General features: G+C 42.2%; 1 protein-coding gene across 3 annotated transcripts in view; it reads left to right on the forward strand.

The window, feature by feature from the left end:
• Window positions 1-23,086, forward strand: part of LOC140699573 (trafficking protein particle complex subunit 9-like) — a 91,221-nt gene extending 68,135 nt beyond the window's left edge. The window contains exons 2-4 of one of the 3 annotated variants that reach the window (XM_072972233.1): window positions 5,464-5,590; window positions 9,310-9,380; window positions 22,559-23,086. In XM_072972233.1, the coding sequence (XP_072828334.1) occupies window positions 9,333-9,380; window positions 22,559-22,807 (297 nt within the window). In that variant the 5' untranslated portion in view covers window positions 5,464-5,590; window positions 9,310-9,332 and the 3' untranslated portion in view covers window positions 22,808-23,086. Of the gene's footprint in view, window positions 1-5,463; window positions 5,591-9,294; window positions 9,381-22,558 lie in introns of those variants that run through there. The other 2 variants (XM_072972234.1, XM_072972232.1) reach the window with 2 other exon arrangements.
• The last annotated feature ends 2,042 nt before the right edge of the window (window positions 23,087-25,128 follow it).

Genomic DNA, 25,128 nt, shown 5'->3' on the forward strand with positions numbered 1-25,128 from the left:
ACCAATTCTCTATCGCTGGATATGATTTCACTTCAGCTTTTCTTCCCACCATTGTAAACAGTGCTGTGTAAATGTTCTGATGAGTACATCTTTTTGAACTGATTTTTTCTAAGTGTAACGATTCCTAAAAGTGGAGTTCAGCCTGTGTGCACACACGTTTTTCAGAGTTTACATATCCATTGACATGTCATCCTCCAAAAGATCGCTCACAGTTTGTTGTCTCAAGGATGGACACTAGCTATAATATCTTTTAAACATATTTGCCAATATGACGAGCAAAATGATTTTCATTATTTTAGTTTGCACTTGATGACCAGTGAGGTTTTGAGCATTTTTCACTCATTAGCCATATGACTTTTAAAAAGTGAATGATCCCTTTTGTCCTTTGCAAACATTTAAGTGGGGGAGCTTCTTGTTGCTTTGTGACAGCTCAATGTATATTATGAACGTTAACCCCTTGTCTTCATCAACATGTATCAGAGAGCTTTTACTTGTCATTTCTTGCCTTTCATTTTGTTCAGTAGGTTCATTATTGTTGTGGCCCAAAATAATCTTAAGATAGTAAATGTCTTCTTTTTGGGTTTTATTCTTAGAAATGCTTTCTTATAATGGTATAAATTTCTTCTGTAGGTTTTTTTAATCTCTAAGATGGAGATGATAATGGTACTTGTTACAGTGAGGAGAAGCTGAATTGATATGAGCAAAGAGTTGTATTTGCTCTTATTAGTACTTTCTAATATTTACATCACTTTCTGTAATTTTTCTTGCGGTCATTTTGACTGGAATAGAATTTGTTTTTTCCAGGTATTCTCTGATTGTAACAAGACAATTATTAAATTCATACTTTGCTTTTTAATTTGAAATCTCACCTGTAAAAAATACTTATGTACACTAGAGTCTCTTTTTGAGCTCATGATTTATTTCTGTCAATCTTACTTTCTTACTCTAGCACTATATCTTACATATTGTAAAAATTTATTTAATATATTACAGTGTGAATTTTTTGATTCTTTTTTCGATCCCTAAATTTCTTGGCTTGTATTATGACTTTATTATTCCTGAAGAATTCTAATATAATTTTTTCAAGTTAAAAAAAACAGATAAGTGTTGTCATGGGATTTTTTAGTAATTTTGAATTATCTTTAGGAGAACGTACATCTTAAAACTGCTTTCCTCCATACAATATGTTGATGTCTCTACTTTCACACTTCTTACTTTACCCCTCAGTACAGTCCTGTACTTTCTCCATGTACAACATGGGCATTGTTTTTGAGTTTATTCCAGATTATTGTTGATGTTTTTGTTAATTTTTTAAGTGAGAAATTTTTGCTATTATGTTTTTTAACTGTTAAAACTGACACCTAGGAAGGCAGATTCGGTTTGTAAATACTCACTTTGTAACTTCTCATTTAAAATTGTAAGTATTAAGTACTTGTTACAGAATCCTTTCTTTTCTGTTTTTAAAAATTTGTTTCCAAGATTCTCAAAATGGTCATAGCTAAGTAGTATAGGTGGGGAGACAGATGGAGAGAGGTAGTGTGGCTCATGTACAAACTGTGAGCACTTTCATGGCTGCCTTTATGCTGGAAAAGCTGCTGAAGAGTCCAGGTTAGACCAGGGGTGGCTTTGTATGCACTTGAAAGCCAGCTTTCCTGCCTGTATGGTGAAGCCTGGTAGGTGTGGCAGGTAGATGATCAAGGTCGAATGGAAGTTATTGGCTGCACAGAGCACTGTGTCTGAGAACTGGAGACCATCGCCATGGGAAATGCTTGGTGCCAGGAACAATGCAGAGGAGCTGGGGAGCCTTGTGTTAAGGATTTTCCAGCCCTGGGAGTGGGAAGATCAGACTCTGCGTTCAGATCTGAGTTTGAATTCATCCTCTTTAGTTTACTTGTCCTCTGACTTTGGTCAAGCTATATACCGTCTTTCACTTCCTGTATTCTTGTCTCTCAAATTAGGAGAATTACAGCCTGCTGCTAGAGTGTTTGATCATTTTAAATAATTTGTGTCTATAAGATGCCACGTACAGTCACAAGCTCAGTGAGAAATGGGCTGTCGCCTGTACTTCTGCAACTCAGTGCTTGACAAGACATGGGGGAAAGCCAGTCCCTAATTTGTGTGTGATGCAAGTAAGAACAAAATTAATGTCTTGCCTTTCCCTAGCAGTATTCTTACAGCTTTGCTTCATTTACTTCTTTCCTCCTTTCCTTTCCCCTTTCCCATCCTCCACCAAAAGAGCCTCTCAGAAAAGTAGTTTCAAATTACTTTAAAGGTTGGCTCATCCTCATGAAATGATAGTATCATAAAAAAAAACTGTGCACATCCCAGAATATATTTTATTTGATTTACACACACACATGTGCATGCAAACACACACACACACAAAATCAGTCTACCTCCCACTTGCAGAGGGAGAAGGTCCACTTTTTCTGAGTTTTCATTCACAGAGAGTGAGAACAATGTCTCTTACACAGACTTTCACCAGGCTTCGTGCATGGTGTTTTTAATTGAATTTCTGTTTGTGGCCATATATATAGTCTCCTAATAGAAGAGAGAAAGTGGAGACATAGACATTCCGCTGAGATATTGGTGTCATCATATTTTAGTTGTAAAGGACTTAAGACAGCATAGAGTCACAACATTTTATGGGTGAGAATCCATGATGTTGTAACTTGGACAAGAACCTGGGTCTTCTGCCATCTTGTCCACGCGGGTGAAGAGGCAACTAACTGGGCAGGGGATAGTAGGGATCCTTCCTGCTTCACTTCCATGTTCTTGCTAGTTTTCATTTCAGCTGCCTTTAGTTTATGTTCATGAGGCCACTCATGGGAAGGTCACTCTGTCCTGATAGATTGAGTTTCTTATCAGCAAAAAGCTCTGGACCCACTCATATTTCCCAGAGTTTTCTGCTGACCTGCTGACACTTTATATAATTGAGACCTAAGAAACTACTGAATATAAAATCCTTATTGTTATCTTTTCCCCTCGAGTACCATAGGAATGGGGTGCTGTCTCAGGCTGTCTAAAGCCAGATCTGAACAAAGATAGGGTGATGGGCTGTGCTGCTGGACCTACACAGTCGAAGGGGATTTCCACCTTAGCTTTATAATCAGGCAGATTAGTTCAAATCTTGCCTTTACCAATTATTATCTTTGTGTCTTGGGGGAGAAACTGTACTTTTTTGTGTCCAAATTTGTTTATCTGTAAATAAGTTCAGTATTTATTTTAAGGTTTCTGTTTTAGAATTGAATGAGCTAATTCCTTCATTTAACCTAAAATAGTGATCGCATGGTTCTATGCTGGTGCCTTGGTTGTTGATTACTAAGGGAATTGGCAGTGAGAATGGGGGTGGGGGACCCCTGGATAATAGAGCTTATATTCCAGGATATGCTTGTAAAAGACTGGATGTGCAGTGGATTTTTAGTAAATATCTACTCCTTTCCTAATCTGCATTGATGGTTTATATATCTTTATACAAATATATGAACAATTTTTATTGCAATTTAAATATTTTTGTCGTATTTACATTATGTAGCTATAAAAAATACGTGAAATAAAATGATTTGACTTTTATTTTCTTTTGAATAAGCAAAACAAAATAAAATAGAAAAGAAAAAAGTTTTGAAGGAGTAGAAATAATTTTATTTCTTTGGACTCAATTCCGTATAATAGGTTTTTTGTCGTGTTGTTAAACAGCATATAAAATTGATAGGTTGTGACATACTGGAAATGAGGAAACAGTGGAGACATACTACCTCTAATGCAGTCATTTTGTTACCAAGTCCAAACTCGTTCTGCTTGCTGCATGACAGGCCAATAAATGGGGAGATGAAATGTTGGAGTAAGGAATAGTGACTTTATTTGAAAATCTGGCAGACCCAGAAAATGGCATATTGATATCCAGTAGAACTCTCTTCCCCAAAGCAGAATTCTGTCTCCTTTTATACTAAAAAGCGGCGGGGATGTGGTTGGTTGTTGCAAACTTCTCGCTGTACGAATTGTTTCTCCTTGGAATCCTTTGTTCCTGCAGCTGTCCATGTGGGTCAAATTATGGTGCCCCCATAAAACCTCCAAATAAAAGAAAGGTTATCTATTTTGCAACTTGCCATCTGTACATAAGTGTAGAAGAGCTAATATCCTTAAAGATCAGAGCCTGGAGAATAGGCTGTCCTGGATATTTCAGGCTAAAGGCAACTTTTTTTCAAAAGGTGCAGATAGCAAGTCGGAGCCTAGAAAACAAGGTACAGTTTTAAAGCCAAACAAACACATCTAACATGGAGTCAAATTTGTTCTTTTCTATTACAATTTCTTTTTCTAACTCATAAATAATTTTAGTAAGAAACATGAGAAATTTTTTTTATTTTTGCTTCTTAATAACGAATTACAACTACACTTTATTGAGCAGGGATGCTGTGCGTGCCTTGGGGTCACAGCAAACTCTTGTTGGGGGTGGTCGACCCTGCAACATGCCTGATGTCCTGTGTGTGTTGGTGAGGGTCCCCCTAACCAGGGGCTCTCTTCAGGAACCACCATATGGGCATTGACCTCTGGAGACCTCTTTTTCAGCTGCAGGAAATTTTTTCAGATTTTGTGATGGAAAAATCACTCCTGCTGCAGATAATCAGGGAATAAAGGAAGAGGAAAAGGGCTTGAAGTAGAGTAGAAGAGAAGGACAGAAGATCAGGGAACCTGGGGGTTGGCAGCGGGGCCCCGGGAGAGAGAGGAGCAGAGGTGTTGTGGGTCCCGGCTACGGAACCAGCTCCTGCACCTTTCCCCGCACCCAAGCCACACAGATTTTAATTGGGCCCAGGACTCCCTCCTGTCTGGATGTCACCCTGGGCAGAACTTTGAGAATCGAAGCTAAGGGGTGGTCAACACTCACCTAGGGGGTCACTGAGGACTTTGCTCAAGTCCACATTGACTTTTCCAGTCATGTGCCTTCACCTGTTCTTTATCTCAGGATCTGAGAAGCAGGAGCAAGGAACTCATGGAGAGATCCAGGAAGATATCTGACTGTGTTAAGAGACGACAGTCACAGCGACACGTGGAGCGAAGACACTTGCATTAAAGTAAAATAACTTCACAACTATTGCATCAGAGCTGCAAGTGTGAGAGAGCCTAAGCCTGTCTCAGAATGCAGGGGACAAGAGGAAAGGAATGGTAAAATTAACACTGACATTTGAAATTTTGTTAAAAAGAATGCTACTGTTAATTGTATCACTTGAATGTATGCAGGTGTTTTACTATGAGCATTCATAGGTTCACAAAACCCCACCAGCCACTCTTGCTCCCATCTGGTGTGGGCTTTCTCAAGCACAGTGCCCTTCCTGCTTGGGTGGGCCACGCTGCTGGTCCTTGCCTGGGGCCGGACTGCTACAGGACACTGAGTCCCCAAGGCACGGCCTGGGATACATGACAGGAACATCTCTGCTCTTGGCTGAGGGCCTCCGTTTCCCCCTGCAGTGTAAGAATGCCGGTGACTCAGTTAGAAGCATGCATCCAAGCCATCCTTCCGTGTCATCACCATCTAGAAGCGGTGCCTGAATCTTCTGAATTTCTGCAGAATGTTGTTTACAATCACCTTGAACAAGTGAGTGTGTGTCCTCTTTCAAGTGGAGGAATTACTGCCGTTTTCCTGGAACTTACTCACCACTAGTCCATCTGATTTTTCTGTGCTAGGATTCAGTATAGCCTGCTAATAACTCTGCAGTCAGATCTTGAAACCCTGATGAAGAGGATTATTTATTTTCTTTCCTTATATGATAGTATTTTACTTTCAAAATTCTGAGTTTTCTGTTCTTGGAGGAATTTTTTGGGTGTTTGGAGAAACAACTTTGCTCTTACCATCTTTGTGACCTGTTGCTATATGCATCTCACCTGTCTTCTGTCACTTGTGAGGCGGTTCCATTTGTGACCCTGTCCGGGTTATTCATGTTATAAAACATAAAATCTGTAAAAGTACAGAACCCTTTTACTCCGAAGACATTCCACAAATACTCCTTTAATCTGGGTGTGGTTTTAACAAGACACAATCATTAGAACATATACTTGCAGGTTGCCAGTGCAAAATCCCCAAATGAATAGTCTAGCTCAACATCTAAAATCTTTCTTATCTACCTTGGATATGTATGGATAAGTGAAGCAGTTTGCTAAGAACTCAAGACCAGGTTTAGGATACAGGCTGATGTAGCTCAGCAGGTCCTCCCAAGCTGATGCTCTGCCAGAGAGTGGGGTTGAGGGGAGAGGGCGTGCCCTGCCCTCCATGAGCTGACAGTTTCATGGCAAACACCTTCACCAGGTGAAGAAATTGGAGTTTCTTCTATGAACAGTGAGTCTGAAAAGAGCCCAAAAAACGTGGGAGTGACACAATCCCATTTGTCTCAAGTAGGGGAGAGTGGCTGTGGGGCCACCTGGGAGACTCGTGAGTCCAGGTGGGCAGTGTTGGTGGCTTCCACTTGAGCGGTAGGATAGTGGGTAAAAGCGAACAGATTGAAGGCATGTTTAGATGGTAAAAAGAAAGAATTAAAGCTGTCTATGAAGGTAGGATGGAGTAAGGCCCAGGTTTCTGGGTGGATTAATGAGTTAAATGATGGTCCTGCTGTGTTTTGAGGACGGAAAGCTGCAGAGGGATTTCTGGGGGAAAACTGATGTGTTCAGCTGTGGGTAAATTGAAAGGTTGTTAGATGTGTGGTCTGGGAGCTCAGGTGAGAGCCAGTAGTGAGTAGGGAGAGGGGAGAGAGACTTTCAAATAATTTTATCTTGTGAACATACATATAAGGATGAGTAATGACACAATTAACCCCTCTATATTCTGTATTTAAAACCCAGTAACATTTTGCTATATTGATTGCAGGGGTTCTTAATTTTTTAATACAAATAAAATAAATAGAAACAAAATAGTGGAGTTAATGAATATCTTAGAGTTGATGTGTGTCCTTGTATGTATTTTGATTTCTCATCTGTTTATAAACATAATCTACAAAAAGTTAACTTGCTTAGAATAAGAGTTAAACACAGGGACATGACACACTCTGTTGGGGGTTGAAGGTGATATCTTTGGCAAATTATGTAGCCTCTCTTTGCCTTTGTTGCATCTTCTGTGAATGCCCCCGGGCCCCTCATCACAGCTGATTTCCTAGACTAGAAGTTGGGAGGGAGGCTGCTGAAGGGAGTAAGAGGTGGCAACTGCTAGGAACAAAGAAGACAGAGACAAAAACAGATTAAAGCCTAGAAACTGAGTCCTAATACCCTCAAAGGAGAAATAATCCCACAGTGTTTTGAGCCACTTACCATAAGGGAAACAAAATCACGTGGATCCAAATCTCTTGAGCATATGTATATTGTGGGTGGGAGGGTGTCATCAGAAAAGGGTTGAGAAGAGGCTTTTTGGTTTCCCTTAACGTTTTCAGTAAGAATGGGGCGCAGAAGCGAAAACCACCCGCTTCACAGTAGAAGGTGTTGTTTTGTGCGAAACTGACCAAAGTTTGGAAACCAGTCATCAGTGGTGCTGGGAAATGAAGAGACTTCTGGATTGGGTTGGGCACTTGCTGTGACTTCCAGGAGACCTGCTGGCTGGGGGCTGTGAGGCGGGCAGTAGGTTTGCAGTGTGACCTGGGCATAATCCCTGGCTCTGAGGCTGCTGGTCTGACTAGCAGACCTGGGCAGATGCAGTCCTATTGGGGCATCTCGCGATGTGGCCTGGGACAACTGCCATGCTGAGGGGGAGAGGAGGGATCCCCTAAGGAGGTGTCCCTGTGAAGAGTAGAAACGTCCTCCTGCAGGGGAGGAAGAGCCTCTGAGCAGTGGGCCGGATGCACAGGCAAGAGCAGTCTGAGCACGGAGATTTCGGGGACCTGGAAGTCATAAAGTGGCCCGAACAGCCTTGTTCCTGAGAAACTGGAGGGAAAAGAAGCTGCAAATGCAGGCTAATTTCAGACCCTGTGGTGGGTCATGAGTGATAGGAAAGAAATGGTCAGGGAGGCACGAGAGAACCCTGTGGTTCTCCCAGTTGGGGCGTCACACCAGAGGGAGGTGCAGAGTTATAGACTTTGTCACTTTTTATCTGTGTGACTTTGAACAATATCACCCCACCTCTCTCTATATATATCTTCATCTGTAAAGTGACAGAGTGACAACTCGTGTCATCAGAAGGCTTAGTTTAGCTCTGATCCTCTTTGTGCAGTCCTGTCAGTGCTGCCCTGCAAGGTTCCGCAGTGGCTGCTCTTACCCTGAGATGGGAGGGCGTAGAAGGGCATTGTAGCACCCGAGGGCAGGAAGGGGTTGCTTTAAAAGCAGACATGTAGCCTCCTGCAGCTGCAGACCTACAGGCAGTTTGGTTTATGGTCGTGGAGAGGACTTTGGAGGTCTTAGCATCGCCTTAAGACTTGTTTTCCCTTGGGGACCTGATTTGCCTTTGCAGATTAATGTTGAAGATTTGGGCTTCTGGCAAAGCTGTTTTCAGAGATGGGTATATATGTAACATATAGTATAAAAGGAAAGGTTTTATTTAATATTTGGGACTTTGTATCTGTAGGGAACAGCTCTGTTGGCCTGGTTTCCACGGAGGACACTAGCGGTCGTCAGAGCGTGCGGGAGGGCAGGCAGCCTGCAGTGCTGCTGCGGGGGTTCTGCCCAGCAGGACGCTCTGCTGAGTTGACTCTTCTCTGAGTTTGGTTGCCAGAGGAGCAGACAGCAAAGTAATGAGTTCTGGTGGGATTGTATAATGACAGGAAGAAAGAGGGAGCCGTAGTTCTTCGGGACTACTATACTCTTTTGGTTCCTGATCCAGTGTGTCCCATTACAGAATTGATGAGTTGTGTCTATTCTGGGACTTGATTGAAATAAACGTGCAGCCTGAATATAAGAGTTATGTTTTATTTGTCAGGAGGACTCGAGCCAGGATGACCGCCTCTCGGAACACTCTGAGGGACTGCTCCCAAGAGTAGGGGAGAAGCTAGGATTATATAGGAGCTTTACAACACAGACCAGGTAGTCAGAACAATAAAACATTGCTTGTTATCTAAAGAAAGCCAGGTATCTCAAGTTCATGAATTTAATGCTTTTCAATATATGGGAGGAAGCCAACATTTGGGCTGACTGAATATACACTTTAGACAAGCACCTAGCTATCTAGGGCCAGTAATCTGTCCTTTCTTATTCTGAGTCTGCTCAGAGGGCACCGTTGTGAATGGCTGCAGGCCTGTCTTCACTGGGGGGTGGCGGCAGCCGCTGATGACTTGTTTTCAGCATTCTTTGTTTAGTGACATGGTTGCAATATTTTCATTCAATTTGTAGTATTTTCTTTCACAGAAAATTATGATATTACCCTGATTATGGATAATCTGGAAGCTTGGAATGGAACCGAGATGGAATTACTGCAGGTAACTTCTACTTTAATAAGCCATGTGTAAACATGAACATGGAGGAAGCATACAAAAGGATTCGGTGGTGAATGGGAAGGGTTTCTGCACGTACAGGAGAAGGCAAGGCAGAATTCCTCTTCTTTGTGGGCAGGTATGTGAGTCCAACTTTCCTTTCTGAAGTGCTTTCTGAGAACTGTATATGGTAATGAACCAACATTGACAAACGGTGGCACACATTGCATTTAAGAGCTGGCTGGCTTCAACTTGGGTATTGGACAGGTGGAATTCATAGGCAGTGGTCAGGTGGATGGGACAGAGATGGAGCCCAGGCCTGGGCCCATATTCAGGTTGCAATCGCCATTTACTCACCATAGCGCCTTGGACTTGTATGTAACCTCTCTTAAACTGATGGTGAATATGTGAAATGGGCATGATAATATTCGTTACTTCCTGGGATTGTTGTAAGTTCTGAAGATTATTATAGCACACATGAAGCACTTAACACACTGACACTTAGCAGTGTACACTTTGTTCGACCACCACGCTTGGTGTGTGTCAGAGCCTTAAAGGCAGCATGTGTCTGTTTAGGATGCACTGGTAGCCCCTTGGCTAGTTTGTGAATTTGGTGATTTCCTTTAATACTTGTAACTCTGTGTGCCATGGGCAGTTATTTTTATGGACAGATGAGGAATCTCAGGGTAAAAAAGACTGTGTAATTTGCCCAAAGTCAGACCATAATTTTGGGTGCAAGGGCCTCGGTTCAGCATGGGTTCCTGGGCCTTCTGCTCTCTCCGTTCAGCACCAGAGCCAGATGTGGGCTCGGCTGTTTCCCAGCCCAGAATATCCGGCAGGCCACAAGACACACCTGGTCCTGTGCTGCTTGAGCAAAATCTCCGGAGGAGAGGCAGTTACAAAAGGGATAAACATAAAAACAGATGACAGCAAATTGTGATCAGCTCTGAGAAGGAAAGGAATACGTCTGGCCGTGCAGAGCTGGGAGCTTTCCCATCGGGGCTGCTCTGGGGGCGCTCATCTCAGCTAAACAAGCTCTGCTGCTGCACCAAGGCAGGAAGGCAGGGCGCGTGTGGCCAGGTAGACAGGGCCTCGTTGATTGTACTCATTCCCTATTAAGTGGCAGGTGTCACAGGCACTTAACTAATAAACAGATGTTGGCCATAATCATCACGCATTTTGCTTGGTAGTTTTATTGGCGCCAAATTTGAGAGGAGGTCTTTGAATCTGGGGAGTTTGCCGCATGCCCGTGATTACCATGGATATACCCCCACTGGTCTTTCAACCTAGACTGGTGTGGCTGTCATGTCCCAGCCTTGTGAATGGCATCGTGTAGCTTCTCCCAAGTGGCCCAAATGGCTGACATTGATATGCTTAATTCGTAGGAAATGGTATGTGACAATAAGAGAAAAAGTTAGTAAGAAATTGCAAAACTAGAAAATAACCAATTCTTCCCCTGCTGGGGGACCGTACACTGTGTCACTCGCACCACTCACTGCCTGTCACCTCCTCCCTGAGGACTCCGTGTTCAGAAGCCACTCTGAGCCTTTGAAGAACATTTTGCCTCATGACACTGTTGACTAGGACCTGCGACCTCTCTGTCCCTGGTTAACTCTCTCTTCAAAGCCATTTAAATTTCTTGCAGGCTCCTCCACTCAAATGTAAGAATAGCCCCTTTAAACTTCTTGATGCAGCTCCTTAATGAAGATCTTGGGAAGGAAACCTAGCCAAAACCTGGGAGGTATTCACATAGTGAATGTAACCTGAGCATTTATTGACGTTCAGAATCAGAGCGGTGGGAGACACAGGAAGGCCTTTTTAAGTTAGAAAGTGGAAAGAGAAAGGACTCAGGATGTTTGAGACTGAAACATCTCAGTCCCAGCCAGCAAGGCACCGGCGTTCAGGATGGTGTGTGGGGAGTGCAGAGTTCTCAAAAAGAAAGAAGTGGTGGGATGGCAGGGAGGACATTTAGGTACTTAACTGGGGAAGGAAAAAGTTGGCTGAACAATTCATGGTTGAACAAGAGGATTGTGACATGATGTGCTTGTATTTTGGAGAGAAGGGTTTTGTGGAGCCAGGCCTAAGGAGAAATCTCTCTGACTGGGGAGTCAGCACAACAAAAAAACACAGAGAACCGGGCAGACCCCATGGCCCCTGATGGGGGAGAGGCTGCCCAACAATTGGAGACCTGGAGGCTGCTTCTGTCCCTTAGCTGGGGCCTCAGACCTCACTTCACATCCCAGTCCTGTTGATACAAGAAAAAATATGTGGGGCATGAGAAGGGCTGTGTCCCAGGCTTCCGTTGAGCCCCTGGGATGTGCCCCACCAGATTTTGTTCCTTGACTTCATGCAGTAAAGAATTCAAGAACAAGCCAGTGTTGAGTAAAGGTAGATTTATTCAGAGAGATACATTGACAGGCATGAGAAACATCACGAAGTATGGGGGTTTGATGCTCAGATTAAAAGTAGGCACATACTCCACAGAAATAGTGTGGGCCTTCTCCGAAGAGGTAGAGAGAGGGGTTCCTGGGAGGTGGCTCTGTGTTGCTCCTTTTCTTGGGCTTGGTGGTTTCATATGCTAATAAGTAGAAGGACCAGCCTTAGGGCAAGGGGCTGGGATTCCAGGGAGTTGGCCATTTCCCACCCTTTGACCTTTTGTGGCTAGCCTTGTGACTGCCATGGTGCCTGGGGCCGTGTTATTCACCATGTTACTATTACAATGGGTGTATAATGAAGCTCAAGATCTGCTAGAAGTTAAATCTCTTCATCCTGAGCCTCAAGACCTATTGGGGGTTGAATTCTTCACCATTTTGATGTTAATTGCTGTGGTCTTTCTTGAATGGCTTGCTCTGCCCCCTTCCATCCTGTCTCACTGTGATGACACAGAGAGAGCAAAGGCCGGGCCCTGCGTGTGCTCCTGCATTTAACAGTGGGAGATGTGGGGTGGGCTGAGGATGAATCTGAGTGGTGAAAAATATGTTTCAGATATTCCCACATGAGACATGGGGACCTGCCAGCAGCCATCGCAGATTTATCTCACGGGCATTATCACTTGTGTTGTTACGGAAACAACAGGCCAGCCAAGAAATAAGCACCACACAGAGGGTGGGAGTACTGAGATTTATTATGCCAGTGGGCTCAGAGGGGCTTCTGTTCCCAAGCCCTGAGCACCTCCAAGACGTGCACATGAGGTTTTATAGGGTTAATTACAAGTATGGGGCTTTTAGCCAATAAGGCTCAAACAACAAAAAGCAAGGAATCAGTACACTGAAGCTTATCAATTTGGAACAGATCATGTTACTGACAATTGTTGACCTTGGATTTACGAGTTAGCTTGTTAGCCCAGTAAACTGACACTGAACTTCAGATTTACGAGTTAGCCCAGCAAAACTTAGATCAGTAAACCGACACTTATCACACTTAGATTTGTGACTTAGCTTGTTAGCCCAGCTGGGGTTTTTGTTCACAGTGTCACTCATCTTTTCTATTTTTCTTTTTTTTTTAAAGTATTTAATCCAAATTTAATATCAGGATTTTTTTGGAAAGAAATTTCTCTTTTTCTTTTCTTTGGGGCTCTTTTGGGGGGTAGGTAATTAGGTATATTTATCTGTTAGTGGAGGCCCTGGGGCTTGAACCCAGGACCCCGTGCACACTAAGCACACGCTCTACCACCTGCCCCATCATCTTTTTCTTTTTGCTTTAGCTGCCAAGAATCTTACAGCTGAATTTCTAGTCGGCCTTTAACACTTGCCCTGACTTCATGGAATCCATTTTTATGAGTTTACCTCCCCCTGGTTTCATTTAAGTATTGAATCTCCATTTTCTCTTCACTCTCAGTTTTGCCTGTTTGTTGTTATGGTTGTTAAGCTGTGTTTAAAAAATTGTTTAATTTCTCTTTTAGCAGGAGGCTGAAGTAAATAAATTTGTAAACAAACATCACACTTAAATGCTTTTATATATTCTAAGCTGTTTAGTAGTTAATTAAAAACCAAATTGAATATTAAAGGGATAACATTTTTAAATTATTTTTTAATTTTTTATAAAGACATAGCTGATTTAAAATATATGTTTCAGGTGTACAATAGATGCTCCATTTATAGTTACTGTAAAACATTGTCTGTATTCCCTGTGTTGTAAGATACATCCCTCTAGAGTGTTTACATTACATGTTGCAGTTTGTATAAGAAATTTGGGTAACGCAGAGTCTGGGACGTGGCTGTGGCTGACCCAGGTTCACGCAAACCCTGCCTGTCAAAGCTCAGGCCTTCACTCCTGTCTGCAGGGGAGCGAGTGGAGGCAGCTCTCATCAGCGCTGGCACCACACTCTGAGTGGCAGTGACAGCAGTGACTGTGTGTGGACGTGAAAATTGTTGTTCCAAGAGTTTTACATGCTTTTCTGCATTTAATAATTAAAGCCCTCCTGTGAGGAAGCGTTTTAAGTTTTTAATGAATAATACATTTTATTTTGATACTGATAGACTTCAAAACTCCGGAAAATTTACAGGAGTAGTACAATAAATGCTTAGATACAGTTCACCTTAAAGGACACTATTTGCCCTTTTGTGACGGGCTTATTTTAGCATAAATTTTCAAAGTTCATTCATATTGTAGCCTGAATCAGTACTTTATTCTTTTTGTTTGATAATATCCTTTTCCTTTTTTTTGTTTTTGGTCTATTTAAAAATATTTTCATTGAAGTCTAGTCAGTTTATAGTGTTGCATCAGTTTCTTGTGTACAGCACAAAACTTCAGTTAAATAGGAACATACCTGTATTCATTTTCATATTCTTTTTAAACATAAGTTACTATAAGTTATTAAATATATTCTCGGGTGCTATACAGTATAAACTTGCTGTTTATTGTATACATACTCAGCATCTGCAAATCTTGAACTCCCAATTTATTCCTTCCACACCCTCTCCCCTCTGGTAACCATAGTTTGGTTTCTATGTCTCTGTGTCTGTTTCTGTTCTGTAGATAAGTTTATCTTTTTGTTTCTTTGTTTTTGTTTTTTCTGTTTGTTTGTTTTAGATTCCACATGTGAGCGATCTCATATGGTATTTTTCTTTCTCTTTCTGGCTTATTTCACTTAGAATGACATTCTCCTGGTCCATTCATATTGCTGCAAGTGGCATTATTTTATTATTATTTTATTGCTGAATAGTAGTCTATTGGACATATATACTACAACCTCTTTATCCAGTCATCTGTCAGTGGACATTTAGGTTGTTTCCATGTCTTCATATTGTAAATAGTGCTGCTGTGAACATTGGGGTGAAAGTGTCTTTTTGAATTACGGTTCCTTACGGATATATGCCCTGGAGTGGGATTGCTGTGTCATCTGGGCCCCCAAGGTTTTGTCTTTTGAGGAACCTCTATACAGTTTTCCACAATGGCTCCACCAAACTGCATTCCCACCACAGTGTAGGAGTGTTCCCAATTCTCCACAGCCTCTCCAGCATTTAGTGTCTATGAACTTCTGAATGATGGCTATTCTGACTGGTGAAAGGTGATACTTGTTTGCAGTTTTGATTTGCATTTCTCTGATAATGATATTGAGCATTTTTTCATGTGCCTATTGGCCATTTGTATGTCTTCATTGGAGAAATGTTTCTTTAGGTCTTCTGCCCATTTTTGGATTGAATTGTTTGTTTTTCTTTTTTATCAAGTGTAAAAGCTGTTTACATATTCTGGGAATTAAGCCCTTGTCACTTTCATTGAATGCAACTATTTTCTCCCATTCCATAGGTTGTCTTTTTGCTTTAATTTTTGTTTTCTTTTCTGTGCAAAAGCTTGTAAGTTTAATTAGAACCCACTTGTATATTTTTGCTTGTATTTCTATTGCTTGAGTAGACTGCTCTTGGAAAACATTGTTGAGATATATGTCAGATGTTTTGCCTATGTCTTCTTCTAAGAGGTTTATAGTGTCTTGTCTACAATTTTAAGTCTTTAAGCCATTTTGAATTCATTTTTTTGTATGTTGTGAGGGGGTAGTCTAACTTCATTGATTTACATGCAGCTGTGCAGTTTTCCCTGCACCATTTGCTGAAGAGGCTGTCTTTACTCCATTGTATGTTCTCACCTCCTTTGTCAAAGATTCAATTACCAAAAGTTTGTGGGACTATTCTTGGTAATTTTGTTTATCCATTCATTGATGGATGGATATTTTTAGTGACTTTTAGCTACTCTGAATGATACTGCTATGAATATTGATGTGCAAGTTTTTGTGAGAATACATTTCCATTCTGTTGGCTGTACAGTTGGCCCACCATATCTGTAGTTTCCACTTCATGGATCCAGATGGCTGATTGCAAAAGGACTTGATCATCCTTGGATTATGGTATCCAGGGTGAGGGGTTCCTGAAACCAACCCCCCGAGGACACTGAAGGATGACTCTACATGTAGGAGTGGAATTGCTCAGCCACATAACTCTAACCTTTTGAGGAAACATCGGGCTTTTCCAAAGAAGCTGCCCCATTGCCCCTTTCCAACGGCTGCATATTGAGGGTATCCATTTCTCTGCCTCCTGACTGACACTTGTTATTGTCCATGTTTTGATTATAACCATCCTAGTGAGTTTAAAATGAGATCTCATTTTGATTTTGATTTCGCTAGTGATGCTGAGCATCTTTTCAGATGCTTATTGGCCAATTGTGTATCTATTTAAATCCTTGGCAAATTAAAAAATTGGGTCGATTTTCTTTGTATTGTTCAGTTGTAAGCATTTGTTTTATATCCTGGATACTAGTCTCTTATTAGATATATGCTTTGCAAGATTTTTCTCCTTTTCTGCAGATTGTCATTTCACTTTAATTTTTTTAAACATTAAAACAATTTCTTTATAGGGGAGGTAATTAGATTTATTCATTTTGTTTTTCTTCCTTAGCACGCACTCTATCATTTGAGCTACCCCTTTCCCCTTTCATTTCACACTCTTGATGATGTCCTTTGTAACAAATGATTTTAATTTGATGAAGTCCATTTTATCTATTTTGTTTTATCACTTGTGCTCTTGGTATTGTATCTAGGAAGCCATAGCCTATCCTATGACCACAAAGATTCATACTATGTCTTCTTTTAGAAAGTTCATACATTTAGTTTTTACGTTTCTGTCTGTGATCCATTTTGAATTAATATTTGTTATATAAAATACGGGGTCCAGATTCCAGATACATTCTTTTGCCTTCAGATACCCAGGAGTCTCTGCTCCATTTGTTGAATAGACTATACTTTCAATGGAGTTTTGTTGGCACATTTCTGGAAAACTGACTGTAAATGTATGTTTCCCCCCAGGATTTTTTATTGTGTCTCATAGATTTCTGCATCCAAACTTATGACAGAAGCATAATGACTTGAGTGCTATAGATTTGCTGTAACCTTTGAGTGAGTCCTCCAAATTTGCTCTTCTTTTTCAAGATTGTTTTGGCTGACCTGGGTCCCTTGCTTTCAATATGAATTTTGGGATCACTTTTTCAATTTTTGCAAAGAAGTCAGCTGGAATTTTGATAGGGATTCCATTAAATATGTGGATTACTTTGGGAAGTCTTAACATTTTTAACAATATTTTCTACCATTGCATGATCATGGGATGCCTTCCATATATGAAGATATTTTAAATTTTTTTTGGTGATACTTCAAAATATTCAATGTACAAATCTTGTAAACTTTTGTTAAATGTATCCCGCATTTTATTTTTTATGCTGTTGTAAATGGAAAGGCTTAGCTTCATAAGGGTGGGACTATATATATCAATTTATTTATTCCTAGGATTCCTACATAGCAAATACACTAGGTTTATATTTGCTACATTGATCTATCCACAATTCTTCCCACCCCCGTGTCATAAGAAACCAAGACCCAGCTTAAGCCATCTGAACACCTATGTGGAAGTGAGAAATGAGACCTTTGGGTGGGGTTTGTGTAGATGATACTGAGATCTTATTCAGGATGGCTTCATCTTAATTTCTTTTAAACAATCCTTTCAGAGTATATAGTCAGATACATTAGGAAAATGCTCTTTTGATGTGCAGAGGAGCTAAGACTATAATTTTCAAGTAATTTCTAGTGAGAGTGTTGTACTTGAAACATAATTTGCATCAATCTTTGAAGATTTATGTTTCAGGAGCTTTGAGTAAATAATACCTGTCTTTATTCAATAACTACAACTAAATGCTCAAGCAACATGTAAGAGTTTGAGCAAACTGCTCCCGCCCCGTAGTGCTGGTTGGTTGCAGCTGTAACTGGAGTCAGCGCTTACCTTGCCCAGTACACTTGTGCTGATCTGCCCAAAACAGTTCGTCCAACAGTTTGTCGGTAGTCTTTTAGACAAAGCCATAAAGCATTGATTTAAGGTTGCTGGAATGTAATCTATTCTTATTAATATTAAGTAAGCACATATTGAGTACTTACTGTATGTTGGGAATTGTCCCTCAGCCTCACATGAATATTACTTCTAATAAAACCTCTCATATTTCCCTGTTATTTGCACTTTACAGATAAGGAGACTGAGGATTAGGTCTTCTCTCTTTTGGGGGGAGCTCATTATCAATGATGGGAAGTTGTAAGGAAAAAGATATTGATTCATCCAGAGAAAATATTTTTCTGAGATTCAGTATTGAAGAAGGTAACCACTGAAGAGGGTGATCATTGTTTGAGTGAGACGAGCCCCGGGTTGTACGGAGTCAGCATCCCTGTCCTGGATGCTTCACGTGTAGAGCTGCGTGGTGGGTGAGGTGGCACGGCCGCGCAGGGAAAGCGGATGCCGGGCCGTTGGGCTGTGCTCAGGCCCGGTGGGGCTTTCTCCTAAGAGCAGTGGACCGTCATTGACAGATTTTAAGTAGGCTAGTGCGGTGCTCTCGTAGATCACTTTTGTCTTGTAGAATGCTTAGAAACATTTAGAAGGCTTGGCAGGAGGTGATGTGATGAGTCAGAGTAGGGTGGCTGCGAGGTGTAGCAGTGTTCAATTTTCAAGTGATTTTCAGTCCCAGGTTTGTGGCTCAGTAGCCGTGTCACTTTGGATGACACACCCAAGGAAGTGAAACAATTTATCTAATCAATAGAAGCAGTGATGTACCGAACTCCCAGGACTGCTGTGTAGATCCAGTGAGATAACGTGTGCACAGTGTGCAGCATGGTCCCCAGCACAGAGTCAGTGCTGAGGGAGTGCCAGTGAGTACCTGGTAGGACAGGTGTGGGTGGTGGATCTCGTTGACTGAGGAAATTTGTCCCTGAAGGAGGGGTCTTGTCACATCTGTGAGTGATTGGCCTGAGCTGGGAGAGGCAGGGAGACCTTGTCCCCGACCATGGGCCCTGGGCAGGATGGCTATGGGAGGAACACCGTGAAGTTAGCTCTTGGCAGGTGGAGTTGGAGGTGCCCTTGAGACATCTAAGTGCAGTGTCACAATCACAGAAGTGGTCTGGTCCCGGGCTGTGCATTTTCCTGCCGAGATATTGATCTCTGAACGTGAAGACATACTTTACAGGACAAGTGAATAGTAGTATCATCTCTCATCAAAGCTCACATCTCTTTATTCATCACTCACTTTGCTAATTGGGTACTTACAGAACACACTTCACTGTCCTCCCCTGGGCTCAGGCTCCACAGAAAAGAGCTGGTGAGTCTCCCTCTTTTCCAGAAGAAGACACATTTAGCTGGTAGACTTCTATACCTCGCCAGACTTAGAATTTTAGGTTGTTGATTTAATTCTATTTTCTGTTGGTCATCTCCTGACAGGAGAGACGTTTTACCTCATGGTCAGGTTTCAATTAGCTGTTACTGAGAATTGCTGGTCTGATCCATAGTGTATTTATTCTATTAACTTTGTAGAGTAGTTATCATTTTTCTGTCTTTGCTCTTTAATTTTGTTTGCCCCTTCAATTTTCTATCTTATTTGGGACCTTATTTTATTTTTTAATTAAAAAATGTCTATTAGCAGTTAACAAAACAAAAGCAAAGAAAAAATGCACATGATAGCTAAATTTAGAAAATATCTTGTGTGTTTTCTGTCTCAGCCATGGAGGGTTCTAGAAACTCGTGAAAAGCTTCATTACATAAGTTCCTTTAAATTCTGATTAAGAAATAAAACCTTCCTTCCTCATCTTTCAAGCTGCACAGCTAATTGTCAAGAAAGTGAGGGGAAATTCTCAGAAGCCAAGACAAACCAGAAAGCAGGGATTCTGGGAGATACGTGAGCCTTAGAAGCCCTGAGGTGCTGGTTGGCTCCTGAACTGAGTTTCAGTTGCCCTGGCAGGAGGGCAGGAGGTGAGCCTGTGGCCTCTCACACTGGGAGTTGGATGGCTGTTCTTATGTAAGGCCAAGCACATCCTGAGAATCCTGCTTTATAAAAGGTTGAATTAGAAAGAAAAGAATAAAAGCATTCCTCAAGGCAAGGAAGTAAGGAAAGTAAAATTTTTTGGAAGCGGGAAAAAATAACATATCCAAAGTAAGGATTTAGTTTAAAGCTGTTCTGGCATGAGAGTGACCACAAACCCATGGCAGAAAATCACAGCTCCTCCCGGAAAGAGAAGGTGTGTTTTGAATGAATCAGTGGACAGCCATTCTGAAAAAGGCCTCCAGAGTCTTCTGGATCAAGATACTGGACTCAAACACCTCCCTTCCATGGTCTCATTTAAATAACCAGAAAGGTTTTAAAGGAAAGAAGCCACAATCATATTTCTATTTATTGACATTACTTTATGCTAGGAATTCAAAGGTGACTATGGAGTTGTCTCCTCTTTATGGACCTTACTTTCTATTTGACATAGTTGGGGAACTTGGTGGAGGGTGGTGTTAGTATGTTGCAATTAACCAGGAGAGGAGTTTAAGAAAGCAGTGAAGGGTTGGTGACATTTTTCGCTGAGGACAGTCCTGTTCAGTTGGCTTGTAATTACAGGCTCGTTGAGTTGTCACTGGAGGGAATTAATCTTAAGGAATTTGGACTTAACTCAGGCCTCTTCAGAATGGACAAGTGAACCTGGAGAAAGACAGTCAAATCTGTGCAGACATTGAAGTTCACTTCAACATGCGGTATCCATGAGCCAAAGATAGGACTAGTAGGCAGCACTTCTTGAGGACAGAGGAGTGGTTTTTAAGGTTCTTCAAGAATGAATCCCAAGGTACCGGGATGGCCAGTTGTCAAACTGTGACTTTGCTCTTTGGACAGTGTATCCACCAAGGGTATTGGCCGTTTACAAGTTTATAAGTTTATAAGTTTCCATTTACATGTCAGGTTATGAGGACGTGGGCATAAACGTTTCACACCTTGTCAAGGTGACTTTGGGTACCTGCCTAGAAGCATGGGCACAGTTGCGGCTGCGTCATACATCTTGCCGCACATCCCGCTCCCCGGCTCCGTGATCACGGCAGAGTGGTTCCTTATTGAGCTGTCCATCTCCTCTGTGACATCGTAACCAAACAAAAGACTGGAGAGTATTAGCTTGGCTTTTTTCTTTTCTAACATTCCCTTCAAATTATGATGACTGATAGTGGACCCAGTTACGTTTGCAGATGATTTACAAGTAGGGCTGTCAGTACAAACCTTGTAATCCCCGCTGTGTGATCTAGAGAAGAAAGTTACACTCTTTCCAAATTGTTTTGATGCACTTATGTGGGAAAATGATGTATGTTTGAATATGTATTTCCTCTCTTAATCATCATGGCTAGAGATGAATATTTGTAGACATGGAATGAGTACTCTGTATTTGAACTGTATGGTCCCCTAAATTCTCCCCAGCTTTTTAAAGTCATCACTGGAGTGCTACCTCCAGAGTGCCGCAAAGCATCCAACACTGCCTGCTCTTCGGACACTGTAAGTTTCCAAGTTGGAGAAGGCTGCTGGCTGGTGAGGCATTCTCTCGCACATCTCTGGTTGGGTGATGTGAGCTGAGAACACAAGAATTGGCAGACAGTAACTAACCACGATCACGTCCATTTCTGGAACACTCATGGAGGATTTTACACCTATGCTAGTGGAATACATTATTTCATTTAGTTTTCCCAACAATCATAATTAGATTTTATCACCTGTATTAAAAAGGAAACTGTCAAAGCGAGTGACGTGCAGACTTTGGACTGGAACACGGGTCTTTCTGATCCCTGTCTCTGTTCCCTCCCCGGCCTATCCTTGCAAGTGACCAGGAGACTCTTCCTCAGTCTTGAGTTTCCCTCTGATGTTACCGCTCTCTTTGTTTCTAAGAGAGGAAAACAAGTCTAAACTTACTTTCCAGTCGGAAATGGAATGGAGAGTTAACGTTGGAAGCCGGGAGAATCTGTCCTGTGATGAAGTGGTCTCCGAGCCACTTCCACTGGGATGTCACATCACTGTCTGGGCCCCTTGCTCAGCCTGTGCACAGGTGACAGCGCAGTTGTGCCGAGCAGTCCTCCCGGACAGGGCAGTGGGTTGGAAATGAGTTTGGGGATTTGGTTTCATTACACAAGTTCCTGAGGGCCTTGACCTGGCACTTCGAGTGGGAGCATTCCCTGTCCCACAGACTGTGCTCTGGGCCCATGCAGACCTGACGTGGCCTCAGCGTGAGTCTCAGGGCCCGTGGTGATGAGGAGCATTTTAGCCCAGGGTCTGCCGGAGGCTCTGAGACTACTGGGCTGTGGGACTTTGTCCAGGATGATAATAATTCCTCCCCGAGTTTCAGATTTCCTTGCCTGTGGGCCGGGGTAGTAGTTGTTTCTGAGATGATTGTAATGATTCAGTAACGGGCGCAGCATATGCTGACAGGTAGCTGGGTGCTTTAGGAGCAGAAGTCGCAATCACTCTGTCAGCCTCTCCCTGTGCGCTCTGTGCTTTGAGAAGTTGTGTGTTTGGTGAAAGTCCCGCCCAGACCCTAGGGTCTAGATGAACTGTTGTTCCTTTACTTTCCCTTCCTTTTCCTCTTTCCCTTCTCTGTGTCCCATGTTTAGGTAGCAGATTCCTCTATTTCAGGGAATACGGGCTTTTCTAGTAAAGGGACAGGTGGAATGCGGAGAGGTGGGGCCCAGAGGGGGTCTGGAGTGTCTGCACAGTGCTGCTTCCCTGCGTTTCTGCATCCGGTCCCATCAGTGCACTAAGTCAGCCTTCCTCTTCCTTCCTGTGTCATCGGGTCTCTGTTTTAAGGGAAAACCATTTTTATGGGTCTTTTTTCACTTACGTGTTTCATTCAGATGCTTGTTGCTTTTCTCCCTGTGCTTCAGCGTTCCGAGGAGAGAATTCAGCCGTGCAGCATCCTCTCCGAGCTCTACGAGTTGATCGGCTTCTACTGCAAGTCCACCTTCTTCAAGCGGGTGGCCCCCGTGCGGCACGCGGCCCCCGGCATCCCAGAGCCTGGCGGGAAGGCCTGCTCCCGACTCCTCCTGCAGACGCTTCCTGGCTACAGTCTGTCGCTGGACCTGCAGGACTTCAGCAAATGTGTTGGAACTAAAACATTGCTTCAGTCCCATTAACCATGCCTGGTTTGGGCCCTGCTGTCCTGCCTCATCAGGGTGAATTTTGATTCATTTAGAACAGGGCTCAGCAGACTTTTCCTTTCAAGGGCTTGGGGGTAAATATTTCAGGGTCTGAAAACCTCCTGATCTCTGGTGCAGCTGCTCAGCTCTGCTGTTTAGATGCCAGAACAGCCAGACAGTCCACACACCCATAGAGCTTTATTAACAGCGGTGGCTGGGGCTGGATTGGGTGTATGAACTGCAGTTTGTCCCCACAGCCTCCTCAATATTGACACCTGCAACAGAGTGTACATTTGTGACAATGGGTGAACCTACACTGACACATCATCATCACCCATAGCCCATACTTGACACTAGGATTTACACATTGTGTTGTGCACTCTGTGGGTTTGGACAGATGTACAATGACATGTATCCACCATCACAGCATTATACAGAGTCGTCTGTCTTAGTGACCTTAAAATGCTCCGTGCTGCACCTCATTCATTGCTCTTTCCCCTCTAGCCTCTGGCAGCCACTGATCTTTCAGTCTCTGTGTTTTTCCCTTTCCCAGAACACCATACAGTTGGAATCTGACAGTTGCTGAAACTTCCCAGATTGGCTTCTTTCACTTGGTAATATGCATTTAAGGTTCCTCTATGTCTTTCCATTCCTTGATAACTCATTTCATTTTAGCACCAAATAATAGTCCATTTTCTGGCGGAACCACAGTTTATTTATCCATTCACTTACTGAAGAAGAGCTTAGTTGCTTCTGAATTCTGTTGAGTATGAATAAAGCTGCTATTAACATCTGTATGCAGATTTGTGTGTGAACATAAGTTTCCATTTCATCGAGTAAACACCAAGGAGCACAGTTGCCAGATCAGATGTTAGAATTACGTCTAGCTCTGTAAAAAATTGCCAGAACATCTTCCAAAGTACCTGGGCCATTTTTCATTCCCACCAACAATGCATTAAAATTTCTGGTGCTCCACATCCTCACCAGCATTCGGTGCTGTCAGTGTTCTGCATTTTGGCAGTTCTGACAGGTGTGCAGTGGTATCTCGCTGTTTCAGTCTGCATCCCCTTGATGACAGGTGCTGTGGAGCATCTTTCCAAAGGCTTCTTTGGCATCTAGATTTCTTCTTTGATGAGGTGTGTTTTCAGGCATTTTGCTCATTTTTTAATCAGGTTATTCATCCTTCTTGTTGAGTGTAAAGAAATTTTGGTATATTCTGGATTTCAGCCCTTTATCAGTGTGTCCCTGCCCTTCACCTGCAGTGTCAGAGTTGTCCTTTGGGTCTCAGTGGAGTGTTAGATCTTCAAAGAGATTCCCTGTCTTCCCTCAGCCTAAATACTGTCCTTGTATTTTTCACTTTCATTGACTCATTTTGTTCTTTTTAAATAGCATTTCCCATAATTTGTAAGTACATAAAAGAGAAAAGGGCAATGATTGAACACCGCCTGCCCCACCAGGCTGTGTGCCCTGTGAGAGCAGAGGCCATGTCCCCACTCACCGTTTCCCATGACAGCACATGGCACATGTCCATGTAAAAGTGTGTAACGTGGGGCCAAACCTGATGAGCAGCTATGACGACATGTGTTGTCTAACATTTATTGAGTAGACTTTGTTTCTGATCTTAATTATTAAATCATATGAATGAAACTTGGTTGTTTTGAAAAATAAAACAACAAAGCACACCTCAATGTGATTGGTAATTTCTACTTAGATTTCTGACCCAGGAGGGGATGTTCACCATCATTTTGTGGAGGAGGTTGGGGAGGTAAAGTAAGAGAGTGAGATCAAATAAAGTAAAAATGATAACTGTCAGTTGGCTTTATTTTCACTGACATAAAAGGTACTTTAAACCCAATCTCAGCTGTTGTCCTGTGGTTTTAAATATTTCTCATAGAATTAAATGGAAGCCCACTAAACCCTGAAAGGGAAATTGTGTGCTCAGGTCTGAAAAATGTTTATGTCTATTCCTTGAGATGCACATTTCCCTACTGGTTAAAGAAATTCGAGGCGGGAACACAAAAGTGCACGGTGTGTGTCTGCCGGATTCACAGGCTGCTCAGTGTCATTTTCATTTTCTTGTGTTGCAGTTTATGACGGTTTTCCATGAGATATATTGCTCAGCATTTTCCTGAATGAAGGATTGAATTTTTTACAGGAAATCTAATGACAGAGAGTGACAAGGCACATGGGTTTCCCATAAAGGAATAGTTGATGTAAAAAACTCGCACTATGGTGAATTTTTTAATAAACCAGTTGGAAATTTTATCACTAGGTCATATGGCACAAAAACGTCTTAAGAAAAAAAGATTCAAATTTCA

The sequence above is a fragment of the Vicugna pacos genome, chromosome 11 (assembly GCF_048564905.1).
Source record: "Vicugna pacos chromosome 11, VicPac4, whole genome shotgun sequence".
NCBI lineage: Eukaryota > Metazoa > Chordata > Mammalia > Artiodactyla > Camelidae > Vicugna > Vicugna pacos.